This window comes from Marmota monax, unplaced genomic scaffold, assembly GCF_021218885.2.
Source record: "Marmota monax isolate L192 unplaced genomic scaffold, Marmota_monax_Labrador192_F-V1.1 WCK01_AAM20220418_F8-fsc00269, whole genome shotgun sequence".
NCBI classification, from domain to species: domain Eukaryota; kingdom Metazoa; phylum Chordata; class Mammalia; order Rodentia; family Sciuridae; genus Marmota; species Marmota monax.
This window is the reverse complement of record NW_026694072.1, coordinates 968,124-984,044: the sequence shown is the minus strand read 5'-3', so window position 1 is coordinate 984,044 and position 15,921 is coordinate 968,124. Positions and strand designations below refer to the sequence as shown.

General features: G+C 47.3%; 1 protein-coding gene across 1 annotated transcript in view; it reads right to left on the bottom strand.

The window, feature by feature from the left end:
* Svop (SV2 related protein) overlaps positions 1 to 15,921 on the bottom strand; it is an 82,725-nt gene that overhangs the window by 31,590 nt on the left and 35,214 nt on the right. The window contains exon 6 of the mRNA XM_046464351.2: positions 10,408 to 10,532. Within this exon, the coding sequence (XP_046320307.1) occupies positions 10,408 to 10,532 (125 nt within the window). The remainder of the gene's footprint in view (positions 1 to 10,407; positions 10,533 to 15,921) is intronic.

Genomic DNA, 15,921 nt, shown 5'->3' with positions numbered 1-15,921 from the left:
CATCCTTCACAGAACTAGAAAAACAGTCCTAAAATTCATTAGAATGGGCTGGGGACGTGGCTCGGTGGTAGAGCGCTTGCCTAGCATGTGTGAGGCACAGGGTTTGAGTCTCAGCACCACATATGAATAAATGAATAAAATGAAGGTCCATCAACAACTAAAAAATATATATGTGTATACAATTTAAAATTAAAAAAATATATATATATTTATTTAAAAAATTCATTTGGAAGAATAAATGACCCAGAATATCCAAAGCAATTATACCCCAGAGCTATGGTAACAAGAACTGTGTGGCACCGGCATAAAAAACAGACATGGAGACCCAGGATGCGGAACAGAAGACAGGAGACCAGCCCACATGGACGCCATCAACTGATCTTAGACAAAGACACCCAAACAGACTGTGGAGGAAAAACAGCCTTTGTAACAAAGGGTAATGAGAAAACTGGTTCCACAGTTATCATGTAGAAAAAAGGAATCTGGACGCTTCTCTCTCACCCTGCACAAAAGTCAACTCAGAATGGATCTGAAAATTCCAACTTAGACCAGAAACTATGCAAGTCTGAGAAGAAAACCCAGGCTCAACACTGCAGCTTTAGGTACAGGGCACGACTTTCTCGATAGGACCCCTAAAGCTCAGGAAATAACACCAAGAGTTAATCAGAGGGACAACGTCCAATTAAAAACTTCTACACAACCAAGGGAACAACTAGAAAGGTAAAGAACACATGTAACGGGAGAAAATCTCTGCCAGCTCCTCTTTTAACAGGATTGATATCTAGAATAAATAAAGAACTCAAAGAAACGTTACACCGAAAAAAATCAATAACCCTATTAATAAAGGGGAAAGTGAATTAAACAGACACTTTTTCAAAAGTACAAACAGCCAACAAATACATGAAAAGGATTCAACATCATTAGCAATCAGATGCAAATCCAAACTACACTGAGATCTCATCTCCTATTGGTGGGAATGGTGGTCATCCAGAAAACGAGTGATCATAAGTGCTGGCGAGGACGTGGAGAGAAAGGAGCCCATTTACACTCTTGGCGGGACTGTAAGTTAGTACAACCGCGGTGGAAATCAGTAGGGAGGCTTCCCAAAGGGTTAGGCATGTAACAACCTTCTGACCCAACTGTACCCCCATCCTGAAGAAATAAAGTCATTGAACTATAGTGACACCCGCAGACCCATGTTTATAGCAGCACAATTCACAAGAGCAGCCAGACTAGGGGTCCATCGTCGTATGAAGAGATAGAGAACATGGGGTTCATTGTGCACACAATGGAGTTTTATTCAGCCACAAATAAAAATGAGATTATAGTGTTTGCAGAGGAAAATGGCTGGAACTAGCAGCCATCGAATTAAGGGAAACAAGTGAGACTCAGAAGGTCCAGGGTCTGTGTTTTCTCTAAGATAGGGAAGAAAAAGGAAAAGAAAGGTGGGGGCAGATCTCAGGAAAATTAAAGGGAGATCATAGAGGAGAGGGAACAGGGGGTGGCAGGTGGAGAGGGAGGGGGAGTTCTGGGGAGCGATACTGGTGTGCGTGTGTGAGTATGTAACAACAATCCCATCAGTATGTGCAACTATTATGCACCAGTTAAAAAAAAAAGGTGGGGAAGAACATGTTGGTATGTAGGCACAGAGGCCCACACCTGTAACCCCGATTATTCAGGGGGCCGAGGCAGGAGGATCTCTAGTTCGAGGCCAGCCTGGGCAACTTAGCAAGACCTTGCCTCTAAATAAGAAATAGAAAAAGGCTGGGGATGGAGCTCAGTGGTAGAGTGTTAGCCTAGCATGCAGGGGGCCCTGGGTCAGATCCTCAGTACCCCGCCTCCCCCACACACAGAAAGATAAACCAAAAAGAGTTCAAGAGTGCTTTCTTTCAGGGTCTTCACTGAAAGTAAGATTACTAAGTAATCTGTGTTTTGATGAAAAAAATTATTACTATCATGATTTTAGTACTGGGGATTGAACCCGGGGTACTTTATCACTGAGCCACATCCCCGGTCTTTTTTTATATTTTATTGGGAGACAGGGTCTCACTAAGTTGCTTAGGGCCTCGCTAAGTTGCTGAGACTGGCCTTAAACTTGAGATCCTCCTGGCTTAGCCTCCCAAGTTGCTGAGTTTACAGGAGGGAGTCCCCAGGCCCAAGTTGATGAAACATTTTTTTAAGAAAAGCATTTTATTGAGAAAAATGTTAATTTCATCTGTATTCAGACCTTTTGTAAGTACTGTTTCAAAATGAAAAATCTAAGGAAGAAAACAAAGTAGGAACAAGCTAGCAACCAGAGAAGAAAGAGAGACAAAAAAAGTTGTAAATTGAGGATTTTTTTTTGGTAAGAAAGATTAAAAGGAAAAGAAAATGCATTTGGAGGAGATAGGATTTTGCAAGGTAAAATTAGATTTTTATCCCAAAACAGAAAAAAAGAAAGCCAAGGCAAAATAGTAAAGGGTTAAACAAGATTTGTTTTGTGAAGGACAAATGTTTTTAAAGAAAATTTAGTTTGGTTAAGAGGGCTAAAACTATGAAAAATTATTTAGGGGCTGAGGTTGTAGCTCAGTGGTAGAGCGCTTGCCTAGCATGTGTGAGGCACTGGGTTCAAATCTCAGCACCACATTAAAAACAAATAAATAAAGATATTGTGTCCATCTATGACTAAGAAAAAAATATTTTTAAAAATTATTTATAGGCTTTTCTAAGATTAAAATTTAAGCTGGGCATGGTGGGGCATACTTGTAATCCCAGTGACTTAGGAGGCTGAGGCAGGAGGATCTCCTTCAAGGTCATGGCCTCAGGAACTCAGTGAGATCCCGTCTTGTAAAAGGCCCAGAGAGGGTCTGAGGCTGTAGCTCAGTGGTAAAGTGCTTGCCTAGCATGTGTGAGGCACTGGGTTCAATCCTCAGCACCACATAAAACCAAAGATACTGTGTGTTCATCTATAACTAAACAAATATTAAAAAATAAATAAATAAAAGGGCTAGGGATGTGGCTCAGTGGTAAAGCACCCCTGGGTTGAATCTTAATCCCCAACATTAAATAGAAATTTAAACAGGGGTTGGGATATAACTCAGTAGTAATGTGCCACTGGGTTCAATCCTCACTACCAAAAAATTAACTAATTAATTAAAGTTAATCAAATTTAATGCACTGATATAAAACCAGACTCTATTTTTTTTCTTTTCTGGCTATGGATTAAACCCAGTGGTGCTGTCCCTCTGAACTATATCCTCAGCCCTTTCTAGTCTTTGAGAGAGGGTGTTACTAAGTTGCTGAGAGTGCTCTTGAACTTGGGATCCTCCTTCTTCAGTCTCCAGAGTCACTAGGATTATAGGTGTGAGCCACCACACCCAACCTCACAATCAAATTAATGTCTAAAGCAACAAGGTTTTCTTAAAATATTTATTTACTTTTAGTAAAATTCACAAATACTGAGCTCTTGCGTTTTACGAAGGTAATTTTTTACGTTTTCTGCTTTTTTGGGTTTTTGATTACTTAGGAATACAGTCTTAAAGAGCTATGGTTTGCTTAAGCATCTACTTGTTTTTAAAGTCTTTTTTAAAAAAAAATATTTATCTTTTAGTTGTAGTTGGACACAATACCTTTATTTTGTTTACTTATTTTTATGTGGTGCTGAGGATCGGACCCAGGGCCTCACACAAGGGAGGCCAGCACTCTGCCACTGAGTGCCAGCCCCAGCCCCAAGTACTCTTAAATACAGTTTTCTCACAAAACTGAACTCGTTTTACAAAAAATGTGGTCCTTCTTGGGGTATCTCTGCCAAAAAGTTTGGTATCGCTGTAAAAGGATCAGGTTTCTTGGTTCAAATCTAACACACAAACGGAATCTGTTTGGCTCTTGTAAATTTCACTTTGCAGTTTTCCCTTTAAAACTCTGTACCTGTTGCTTCTCAAAATTCCTCAGGAGAATAACGAAGAAAAGAATAGGTCTCAGTCTTCCGAGCTGCCTCCCTATCAACCGATGGGACTGAACAGAACAAAGGGGTGCATTGGACGCTGATCCCTATCCTCTGTCACTTCTCCTCTAATGTGGGACCAGATGGGACCAATGATGGACCAACTGGGGCAAGTCCAGCCTGGCGACAAGGGACAATAAAAACGAGACCATGGGACGGGACCAGGGGACTCAGCAAGGTTTACAGGGACAGAAAGGAGGGAATCTACAAAGAGGTAGCAAAATCAAACTGGAGCCACCTGTGTCAACCTTACAAGACAAACAGAGCCAAGGAGATATGAAGGAAGGATTCTTTCATGATTGCCTGATAATAACTCTCAAAAGAGACTGCACCAGACCACGAGTTCGCACACAGGCTACGTGACCATGTACGGAGAGTACTTCTGACAACCAGGTGACCCGCGATGGCTCTGGCAAAGGAGGAATAAGCCCAGCCCAGCATCCACCTGTCACCCTTGTGATCAAACTGCCTTGGGCCTCTTACCCGCCCCACGGGAGGACACTCTGCAGCAGTGAGTACCAGCTGTTACCTGCGCAGCGACACATCTCGACAGGTGAGATCATTAGTACCCGAGACGTTAAAGCTGGCAATGTCACTCAGCGGGGGCTCGTTCCCTGGCCCTTGGGAGGGGTCCCCCTTCCCATTTCCAAAACGTTCATTTGCCTCCTGTCTCTGCTCTGCCCTCTGGTTCATAAGGATCCTTCCTATTCTAGGATTGAGAATCCGGTTTCTTTTTTTAAGGTAATAATCTGCTTCGACTGCCCAGACCCAGTGAAGGACATCCCACACGGCCTGTCCATTTTATGAAGCACCAGGGACACATGGGCTCCAAGACCACTGTCCAGTCCTCCCTGCGCAAGTGGTTGAAGGGCTGTCCCTGGTTTCTACCTCTGTGGGTCCCCTGATGGCTAAGTGGCTCCTTCTGCTCTTTGGACCACGGATCCTCAACTGTTTGATTTCTGTTAGGAGCAGAAAGTCGGAGTCCATAAAATTACAAATGATGTTGACTCGGGGGATAAAAATAGCTATGCCTGCAGCCGGTGATCATGAGACTTATTTAAGGTGAGCTAGGGAAAATGTTCACTCTTCCGCCAGGTGACACCCAGATTCAGCTTGAAGGAGACACAGAAGATGGATCCTCACCTTTTATCACACCTCAAGAATGGGGAGTGAGCCCGGCGTGATAGTGCACTCCTGTCATCTCAGCGGCTTGGGAGGCTGAGGCAGGAGGATCTCGAGTTCAAAGCCAGCCTCAGCAAAAGTGAGGCCCTAAGCAACTCAGTGAGACCCTGTCTCTAAATAAAATATGAAAAGGGCTGGGGATGGGGCTCAGTGGTCAAGTGTCCCTGAGTTCAATTCCCAGTACCAAAAAAAAAAAAAAAAAAAGGAGGGGGGTGGATACGTACCCAGTGCGTATCTACCTCACCTGGCCTGCCTCCTACCCCTCCCTGAGTTCATCTTTGAAAAGAGGGTGCTGGATGCTGGAAGTTCCTTTACATGATCATCAGCTGACACCAGCCAGATCCCAAATGGCCACCAAAATGACCTCTCGAAGACCCCAAACCTCCTTACAATCCAATTTCCATACTAAGTGACACAAGGGCCAGCCACCATGACAGGACGCATCAGAGCAAGAAGAGGTGACGCCCGAGTCCCGGGAAATCCCGACCTATCCCAAGAAAAGACATGAAGGTTCCCCTCCTTTGCCAGCCTCTGCTCCCCCCATTCCCTTTACCCTTTACCCACGACACCCCCACCCTGGCAGGTTGGGAAGTCTTCTGGGGGCTGGGCCCCCCTTCTCCAGGCTTTGGGTGCTGAAGGCTTTGGGCCCAGCTCCAATTTCATTTTTGGCTTCAGGACACGGCGTAAAAAGAGATCTTGCATTTGGGGGTCTGGCCCCCCCCAGCAAGGGGGACCGACCAGTTGCTGGTGACATTGTGTGAGCAGAGCAGGAAGAGGTGGGCTGCTGGGGTTTCCTTTAGGTCATCTGAGGGAGGCAGACTCTTTGGGGGCTGGAGGATGGCAGGTGAGCTGGAGACCCTCACCTTACTGGTCAGGGGGGCCCTCGTCCCTGCTCTGGGTCCTTTATTTTACTCCCCTGGGGTCCTCCCTCCCTCCCTCCCTGTGCACTCCCAGACTCCGAGGCCAGGCTCTCTCCCCTCTGTGGTCCTTCGCCTTTGGTGTTTGGGGACATGGTCCTTCTTTGCGTCAGTTCTTCTCCCTCTGTAATCCCACCCGCCGGAAAGCGTCCAGACAGTCCTGGGCCTTTCTGGGCAGCCGATGGCATCCTCTTCATCCTTTCCGCAACCACTGACAGATTCTATCACTTTATGCCGTTTCCAAGAAACGCGAATGAAGAAATAGAAAACGAGTCACTCATCCCACCTTCCTGAACAAGGGTTTCTGGGGCCTTCTGCACATGGTCCCACACAGGGGAAGAAAATCCAGGTGACTCTTTGGCGGCTCCTTCTGCTGCATTCTTGAGCCTCCCCGGGCAGGGACTCCGATGACTCTTCTGTGCGCACACCCTTCCAGCCACCGGGAAACGCTGTGCCCTAGTCGATGCACGGCTCCTGAATGGGGCAGTGCCACACCTGCAGGAAGTCCCTGAGTTGGGCCAGCAGTGGGGCCACTGGCTACCAGCCCCTGCCAGTCCAGGTTCATGGTGGTGGCTCTGTTCACAGCCTCCACTTTGAGGCCCAGTGTTTTTTAAACCCCTTCCAGATCCAGGAGACCATGTCAGACGCGGCATCTGGACGGCCCTGGAGCAGGGGCCTGAAGAATGGAGAGATGGGGGAGGAGGGCCACTCACTGTCCTTCTCGCCTCCAACGGCCCGGGAGCCTAGAGCCTAGACGTGACTCCGCATGGTCACGTCTCCCCTCCTGCTCATGATGACACTCTGCATCCGTCACTCCTCCTGGGGATACTTGAACTCCTCACCAAAGCCTGCAGCAGATGAGATGCCTGCTAACACGTGTCGAGTGCTCTCCCTGGCCTCCCCTGGCTACTTCACACATGCTGTCATTTAAAATCCTAAGAGACCCCAGGAAGTGGCTGTGTTTGTGTCCCTTTGTTAAGAATGAGGAAACAGAAGCACAGAAAGGTTCGGGGACTTCTCCAAGGTTACGCAGCTATTAAGTGACAGAAGCAGGATTCGAACCCAGCACTCTGGCTGCAGAGCCCACCATGTGACCAGAATTGACATCACCCTTCTGAGAGTCTCCCCCAACCTTTCCCAAAGGATATGTGAGGGCTGGCACGTGACCATGGAGTCCGTGGTCCTTCACGTATCATGCCACCCTGCAGCCTTAGAAGACACGCTAGGGTCAGGTCAGGGTTAGGGTTAGGTGCCAATGAGGACAGAGGACTGTCCTCCAAGACATAGTACACACTTAAATCAATGGCCATTTTATGGCTGTGTTCCCGGTACAAAGAACACGTGGGTCTGGAAATGAAGGGGTTGAAAGTAGGACTGACCTTCACCGCATCATTCCTAGTGACCCACTTGCGGGAGTCTGCATCTTCTAGGCTCTGGGGGTCTAGAGGTCTTGGTGCCTAGGAAGGAAAAGCTTCTTCCAGAGGATACCACAAGAGTCTCTGTAGAACCTGGGTATGGAGGTACATGCCTGAAATCTCTGTGACTTGGAAGGCTGAGGAAGGAGGATTTCAAGTTCAAGGCCAGCCTCAACAATTTAATGAGACCCTGCCTCAAAATTAAAAAAAAAAAAAAATGAAAAGGGCCAGAGATGTAGTTTAGAGGTAGAGTGCCCTGGGTTCAATCTCCAACACCCCCACAAACAGACACACACAGACACACACACACCCAAAGAGTCCTTAGACTTTAAGCAACAGCGCCGTACAATAACTTTGGGCTCCTTTTGTCAAGAAATGAGCAGGCAAGGAAAAGGGTCACCATTCACTAGCCAGAGAAAGTAATCCCAACCATCATGAGCAGGTGAGACCACTGTTATATGACCAGGGCACCCGGGTGATAAGGCTGGACATTTCCTGACATATCCCTGCCCAGTTTTGATTGATTGATTGATTGATTTTGGGTACTAGGAATTGAACCCACGGGTGCTTAACCACTGAGCCTCCCCAGCCCTTTGTATTTTTTATTTGGAGACAGGGTCTCACTGAGTTGCTTAGGGCCTTGCTAAATTGCTGAGGCTGGTCTTGAACTTGTAATCCTCCTGCCTTGGCCTCCACAGCGGCTGGGATTACGGCATGTGCCACCCTGCTCAGCTCCGTGCCTGGTTTTATTGCTTAAATGAACAAGTGCAACAGTTATGGCCCGAGAAGGGCATGCGGACCAGGGACTCAGACCCCTCAGGCACGGAGCCTCAGTCACCCCGCCAGGTAAACCATCGCGATCAGTGAAGGTACTGGCCAAAGCTGAGGGAAGTCTAGACTGGGAGGCAGAGGAGGGGACAAAATGGGCATCTCGGCAGCTACAAGACCAGCAGCAAGAGCAGGGCCTGTAGTTTATCCCACTAATCATCCTACGTCAATCTCTGCCGGAAGAGAGAGCAGCCAGACCGTGGAGAGACGATGAGCTTTTGCTATAGAACAGGTTGATCCAAGAGGTGCAAGGGGTGGCCTCAGGTGGATGCCGTGCTGTGCCACACCAGGTTTCATTCCTTCAGGAAGAAAGTGGAACAACAGAATTCCTCACTCCCCCTTCATCCTGCCTCCCCTGCTAGATCAGGAGTCCTGAAGTTGCCTCCCCTGCTCAAGAACACTCAGTGGCTCCCCGCTGCCCACAGTCAATCCCTTTGGGACGGCATTCAGGGCGTTTAGCAAGCCTTCCCTGGCCTACCTGTCTGACTTCAGCTTTCAATTCCCATAGCTCTCATCCCTGCAGCTAACAAAAACTGGGCTAGTAGCCTTCCCTAGTCACAGTTATGGCTTCACGTTTTCATGTAGTTCCCTTCACATAAAACATTCTACACCTTCCCTAAGTCCCCTTTTGAGTGTCCAGTCCTTTACATCCTTCAGAGCAAGGCAGCAAGCGGAATGGTCAGCGTCCAAACTCTATAGAGTTACAAGGCCTGGGTTCACGCTCTAGCCACTTTGTGGCTGTGCTATCTGAACCAAGTTCCTTGACCTCTCTGTGCCTTTTTACTAAGAGAACTTAGTTCTCTCAGTTACTAAGAGATCTTACCTTTTAGGGAAAATTGAGGGATTAAAAGAGGTAATCTGGGCAAATTGTTTAAAACAGCACCTGTCACAGAGTAAACATGAAATACTGAATAATTGTGGGGTATTTTTTTGGAGGGGATGGGGGACGGGGGTGAGTGTCTAACATAGTTTTTTCTGTAATGTGCCACATAGTAAATAGCTCAGCTTTTGAAACGATTTGATTCTGTTGCTGAGGCACACAAACAGCCACAGATAGAAGGTAAATGAGGAGTGTGGTGTGTTCCAGTAAACTTTATGGATGGCACTGGTCAGTAGGTTTGCCATAGTTGCTAAGCCCTGTCGGCCCCTGGATTTGGGCCCAGCAAGAGTGCAAAGCCTTCCCTCACTCCCCAGGAGAGAGTAGCCTCTTCCAACAACCCTGAGTATTCTCAGTACCTTAAACTCTAGAGCAACCACCAGAAAGTCCCCAGTGTGGCTCCCTGCCCCGTCGTGAGGAGGTCAGAAGGGGCAGGAGGCCGCACTTGTGGTAGTGACCAGCTTGGATGCCGCAGGCAGACCACCCGGGTTCTTAGTGAGAGCCAGGCAGTCTCCGATGGCAATAAAGCGATAGCACATACCCTCTGGGCACCCCTGTGTCAACTCTAATGTCCAGACAATGCCAAATCTGTTCTTTTTATTATGATGTCACTTTTGTGACCTTCCAGCTATTGTGTGGTTGCTGTCAATCATCACAATGATGGTATTCTATTGCTGTATCAGTAGCCCTGCTTCTTCCACCCCCAAGGTCATGACCACACCTATAGCTGTCCCTTGGATTCTGTGGGGAATGGTTTTAACACACATGTGTTTGTGTGAATGTGTGTGTGTGTGTGAGTGTGTTACCAGGGATTGCACCCAGGGGCATTTCACGGCTGGTCTATATCCCCAGCCCTTTTGATCTTCTAACTTGAGACAGGGTTGCACCAAGTTGCCCAGGCTGGCCTTGAACCTGTGATCCTCCTGCCTCAGCCTCCCAAGTGGCTGGGTTTCCAGGTGGGCACCCCCACGCCTGGTCATCTCCAGATGACTTACGACACCCAATACAAGGTAGGTGTGATGGCAATGGCTATGACGCTCTACTGTTTAGGTGACAATGACAAGGAGAAAGTCTGTCCATGTTCAGTATATAGATGCGATTTTTTTTTCAAATATTTTTTAATGCACGATGTAGAACCCGTGGATAGGGAGAGTGGACCAGTGGACTGGCGACCCGGCTGGATGGTGGAGCTGGGTATTTACTTACGACTGGGGGACCCCTCCGATCCCAAAGCCCACCAGGCCTCGGAGCACCAGGATCCAGCTATACACAGGTGCAAAAGCACTGAGGATGCCGTAGTAGAGGGTCCAGAGCACGCTGATCTTCAGCCCCTGTGGAGAAGGAAGACTCCAGGTCACAAGGGCTTCTCAGCATGCACGGGTGGCCTGGGCCACAGGAGCTCTGGCTGGAGCTCAGAGGTAAGCACTTGCCTAGCACAGCTGAGGCCCTGGGTTGGATTCCAAGGACCACACACACACTCAAATAATAATAGTCGGGCTCGGTGGTGCACACCTGTCATCCCAGTGGCTGGGGAGGCTGAGGCAGGAGGATCACAAGTTCAAAGCCAGCCTCAGCAATGGCAACACACTAAGCAACTCAGTGAGACCCGTCTCTAAATAAAATGCAAAATAGGGCTGGGGATGGGGCTCAGTGGTTGAGTACCCCTGAGTTCAATCCCTGGTATCCCCCTCAAATAATATTAATCAAGCTCCCAATAAAGGAAGGCAGTGTAGCTCAGTGGTAGAGCAAGGCGTAGCTTCTGTGAGGCCCTGGCTTCCATCCCCAGCACCCATCCCCCAGAAAAAGCTGTAAATAGGATCTCAATGAAGAATCATCGCCCACGTTGGCTAAGGGATGCCTGGGGTTCTCCGTAACGGGTGATACCGATCCTTAAGGGCATAGTGAGAAAACTGTGGCCCTTCTTGATTGTCCCATTGATTAATATTTTATGCCAATCATGGCCCAAGGGTGTCAGCAACTCCACAAGGAAGGAGACAGGACAGACCCGTCCTGTGTGTCATGGTATCACAGAGGTCCCGCCCACCCCAACTGGCACCCAGGTGAGACTCTGTTAACGATGATCTGCACCTGGACCTTCCCACGGAGTCACGTAGGGACAGGGCTGGGGGGACACAGAGTTCACACACTGGCTTTTCTAAGAAGGAAATTCTAAGTAAAGCAAAGGAAGTTTTACTTTCTTTTTTTTCCACAACAACTTGACAACATCATTCATTTCAGAAAACCAAATTGTCGGTGACGACACTAGGTAAGATATTTGCGTCACTAGAGGATGGCTTCAGTATTAATCTGCACCCACCAGGGCTTCTTTGTGAACAGAGAGATGCACACTTTACTGCACAAAGCCAAAGATGAAAAGAAAAAGCTTAGAACACGTTAGGGTAAATCCAAACTCACTTATAATTAGGGGCAAATATTGACTAGTTCCTTGTACCGACTAGGTCAAGCTCTATGTGAGCATTTCATGTTGAAAATACATCTTATTTTATGTAATGACCTTTAAATTTTTTTTTTCCTTACTTGCAGCATTACAACTTGTCACTTTTTTAGAGTTTGTGAAGGACTGGATTATTTTATCTCTGAAATCAATATCTAGATTGTTAAGAAGGAATTTACCATAGTTTAATCTGGAATGTCCTCCAAGGGTTGGTGTGTGAAAGGCTTGGTCCCTAGGTTGGCAGTACTGAGAGGTTGTGGAACCTTTAAGAGGTGGGGCTTAGCAGGGTTGGGGCTTAGTGGGAGGGGGGCTAGTGAGAGGTGGGGCTTAGTAGGAGGTGGGGCTTTGCAAGGGTGGGGCTTAGTGGGAGGTGGGGCTTAGTAGGAGGTGGGGCTTTGCAGGGGTGGGGCTTTGTGGTAGGGAGGCTAGTGAGAGGTGGGGCTTGGTAGGAGGTGGGGCTGTGCAGGGGTGGGGCTTAGTGGGAGGTGGGGCTTGGTAGGAGGTGGGGCTTTTCAGGGGTGGGGCTTTGTGGGAGGTGGGGCTTGGCAGGGGTGGGGCTTTGTGGGAGGTGGGGCTTGGCAGAAGGTGGGCTTAGGGCGGTTTAAAATCATTGGGGGTGTGGCCTAGAGGGGACTGTGGAAGCCTGATCTCTTCCTCTTTCCCTCTCTCTTTCTGCTTCTCTGCCATGAGGTGACCAGCTCTGCTTCACCAAATGCTCCCCATCATGATGGGCTGACTCGCCACAGGCCTAAAAGTGAGGGGACAAACTGACTCGGCACCAAAACCCCTAAACTATAAGCCACAACAAGACTTTTTCTCTATTTTTTTTTTTTTTGGTTGGGGTTACTGGGGATTGAACTCAGAGGCACTGGACCACTGAGCCCCATCCCCAGCCCTATTTTGTATTTTATTTAGAGACAAGGTCTCCCTGAGTTGCTTAGTGCCTCGCTGTTGCTGAGGCTGGCTTTGAACTCGTGATCCTCCTGCCTCAGCCTCCTGACCCGCTAGGAATTACAGGCGTGGGCCACCGGGCCTGGCAACCTTTTCTCTTTATAGGCTGATTTATCTCAATTATTTGTTGCAATAAAGAAAAGCGGAGTAGGGCCTGGGGTTGTGGCTCAGCGGTAGAGGGCTCGCCTGCACATGCGACGCCCGGGGTTCAATCCTCAGCACCACATAAAAAATAAAAAAAAGGTATTGTGTCCAATACTACAACTAAAAAAAGAAAAAAAAAAAAGCAGACTAACACATGATTAAAAACGTTCAGGGCCTTTTAAGCAGCAGGGCACTGTGTCCGTGCAGGCTGAGACCCACAGCGGGACACAAGGCTTGAGGACGAACATGGTGCAGATTCCTGGAGCATTAATTACTCTGAGACAGTGAAAAAAAATTAATGGTGACTGTAATTTAAGATACTATTTTATGTCACAGTCACCATCATACTTGAGGGAGTAGGATGCAGACTTTATGTGGCTTTTAAACCTGCCATTCGAGGTCCAGAAGGGGTCTCTGCCACACCCCTCCCAGGTCACCAAGGTGGAGCTCAGCCTCCTGCCCCTGAACACTTCTGGAGGGAGGTGTAAACCATGCTGCTTTCTGCTCTACTCTTAAACTGAATTTTAAGACACTGAAACGGAAATCTCTGCCTAGAGGTCCTTTAAAAATGGTTATAATGAATAGAAAATTTAAATCATTTTGTATCTCCTTGCAAGGAAGTTGTTGAATTTTTTTTCAGTACCTAGGGCCTTGCGTGTGCTAGGCCACTCTTCGGACACCGAGCTACAGCCCCAGCCCCTTACATTTTACTTTTTGTATTTATTTTTTGCAGTGCTGGGGATTGAACCAGGGCCTTGTGCTTTCTAGGCAATTGCTTTGCCCCTGAGCTACATCCCTGATTCCTTTTTTTTTTAGTTGTAGTTGGACACAACACTTTTACACCTTTATTTCACTTGTTTATTTATTTATTTTTTTGTATGTGGTGCTGAGGATCGAACCCAGGGTCTCGCATGTGCGAGGCGAGCGCTCTACCGCTGAGCCACAACCCCAGCCCCCCTGATTCCTTTTTAAAATTTTGTTTTGAGGCAGGATCTTGCTAAACTGCTCAGGCTGGCCTCAAACTTGCCATTTTTCTTTCCTCATCCTTCCAAGTAACTGGGAAAAAGTTCTTTCTTTTTTCTTGGAATCTTCATTCTTCTAAGTATGTCAAAAAGAAAGTGTCCAGCAATGCTGACCTGCTTTAATACCTGTTCATCTCTTTCTCTCCTCTTCTTTCGAACCCAGAGCCTTACCCATGCTAGGCACAATTTCTACCACTCAGTTACACTGGCAGCACCCATCTCTTTTTCAGGGAGAAGGTGGTGGGGTAATGGTGACTGGCTAGAATTTAACTGCACTGCCTGGTTTGCATTGTTTATTTCTGCAGATATTTCTCACTCGGGACTGATTTTCCATTTAAGATTCTCCGTAAAGTTTCCTTGTTTTTGGTACTGAGGGTTGAACCCAGGGGCACTGAACCACTGAGCCACATCCTTCGCCCCTTTTTTTATTTTGAGACAGGATCTCGCCAAGTTGCTGAGGCTGGCATTGCTTGCAATTTGCCTGCCTCAGCCTCCCGAGTTGCTGAGGTTATAGATGTGGCCACTGTGCCTAGCTCCTTTTCTTAAAAAAAAAAAAAAAAAATTAATTTAAAAAATTTTAAATTTTAACTTTAATTAATCAATCCATTTTTTTTTAATGCAGTACAGGGGATGGAACCCAGGGGCACTTTACCACTGAGCCACATCCCAGAGCTTTTTATCTTCTACTTTTGAGACAGGGTCTCACTAAATTGCCTAGGCAGGCCTCTAAATTGTGATCTGCCTGCCTCTGCCTCCCAAGTTGCTGGGATTACAGGTGCAAACCACTGTCACTGTGCTGTCTCATTTAATTTTTTAAAAAAAATATTTATATGTGTTGCTGAGGATCGAACCAAGGGCCTTCACGTGCTAGATGAGCACTCTACCGCCGATCCCCAGCCTCAGCCCATCATTTAATTGGTTTTAAAAGCAAGTTGATATAAAGAAAGACAGTAAAGGGCTGGGGGTGTAGGTCAAAGGTAGAGCACTTTCCTACCGTGTGCAAGACCCTGGTTTCTATGCCCAGCACTAACTATAGCAGTGGCCCACTTTATGCTTTGAATATAGCCCTGCTTCTCTGTCACTGTGACTTGGTGGGGGGCAGGGTACCAGGGATTGAACTCAGGGGCACTGGACCACTGAGCCACACCCCCAGCCCTATTTTGTATTTTATTTAGAGACAGGGTCTCACGGAGTTGCTCAGTGCCTCACTTTTGCTGAGACTGGCTTTGAACTTGCGATCCTCCTGTCTCAGCCTCCTAAGCTGCTGGGATGACAGTTGTACACCCCACGCCCAGCCACTGTGACTTATTTTTTAAAGGGACGTGTTTCTTTTTTTTTTTAATATTTATTTTTTAGTTGTAGTTGGTCACCATACCTTTATTTTATTTATTTTTATGTGGTGCTGAGCATCAAACCCAGGGCCTCGCACATGCTGGTCCAGCGCTCTACCACTGAGCCACAACCCCAGCCATCGCCCCCCCCACCCCAAAACACACACACGTTTCTTTCTCTTCCTCTCTCCCTTCTCCTCCCTAATCTCTCCCTGCTCCCTAATCTCCAGGGAAACAGGATTACCTTTCTTCCCCATCCCAGGCAGAGTTATCTGTCCTTGAGCACACACCCACCAGAGGAATGAAGACTTTGGGAGTGGCACCAGAAATGACTATCTCCCAAATTAATAAGTGAATTACAGCTCTAGCCGAGAACACTTGGAATGTAGCCTTTGAATCACCTCTTTAAAAACCCCCTGTTCTGCTGATGGGCAAAATCACAGCCTCTGGGACAGGAGTCCCCTGTGTTTCTCCTTTTCTAGCAAAGCAATCAAACTTCCTTTTCCTTTTTCTCAAAACCGTGTCCTCATTATTGGATTGGCATCAGGACAAGAACCAAGCTTTCAGGAACAGCATCACTCCCCCCCCAAAAAAAAATAATAATAAATAAAAAGATACAAACATAGAAGACTAAGTGACAGGAATTCCTGATAACACTTCTGCACCCTGAAGCCATGACCGTGAGACTGCTTCCTGCTCAATGATCCTTAATTCTTTTCTTGGGGCTTAAGTTAATTTAATTGGGATTTTCTTCCTTGAAACCCACGGAGTCTTCCATCAGACAGGGGACATCATGAGCAGAAGAGAAAACAAGAGG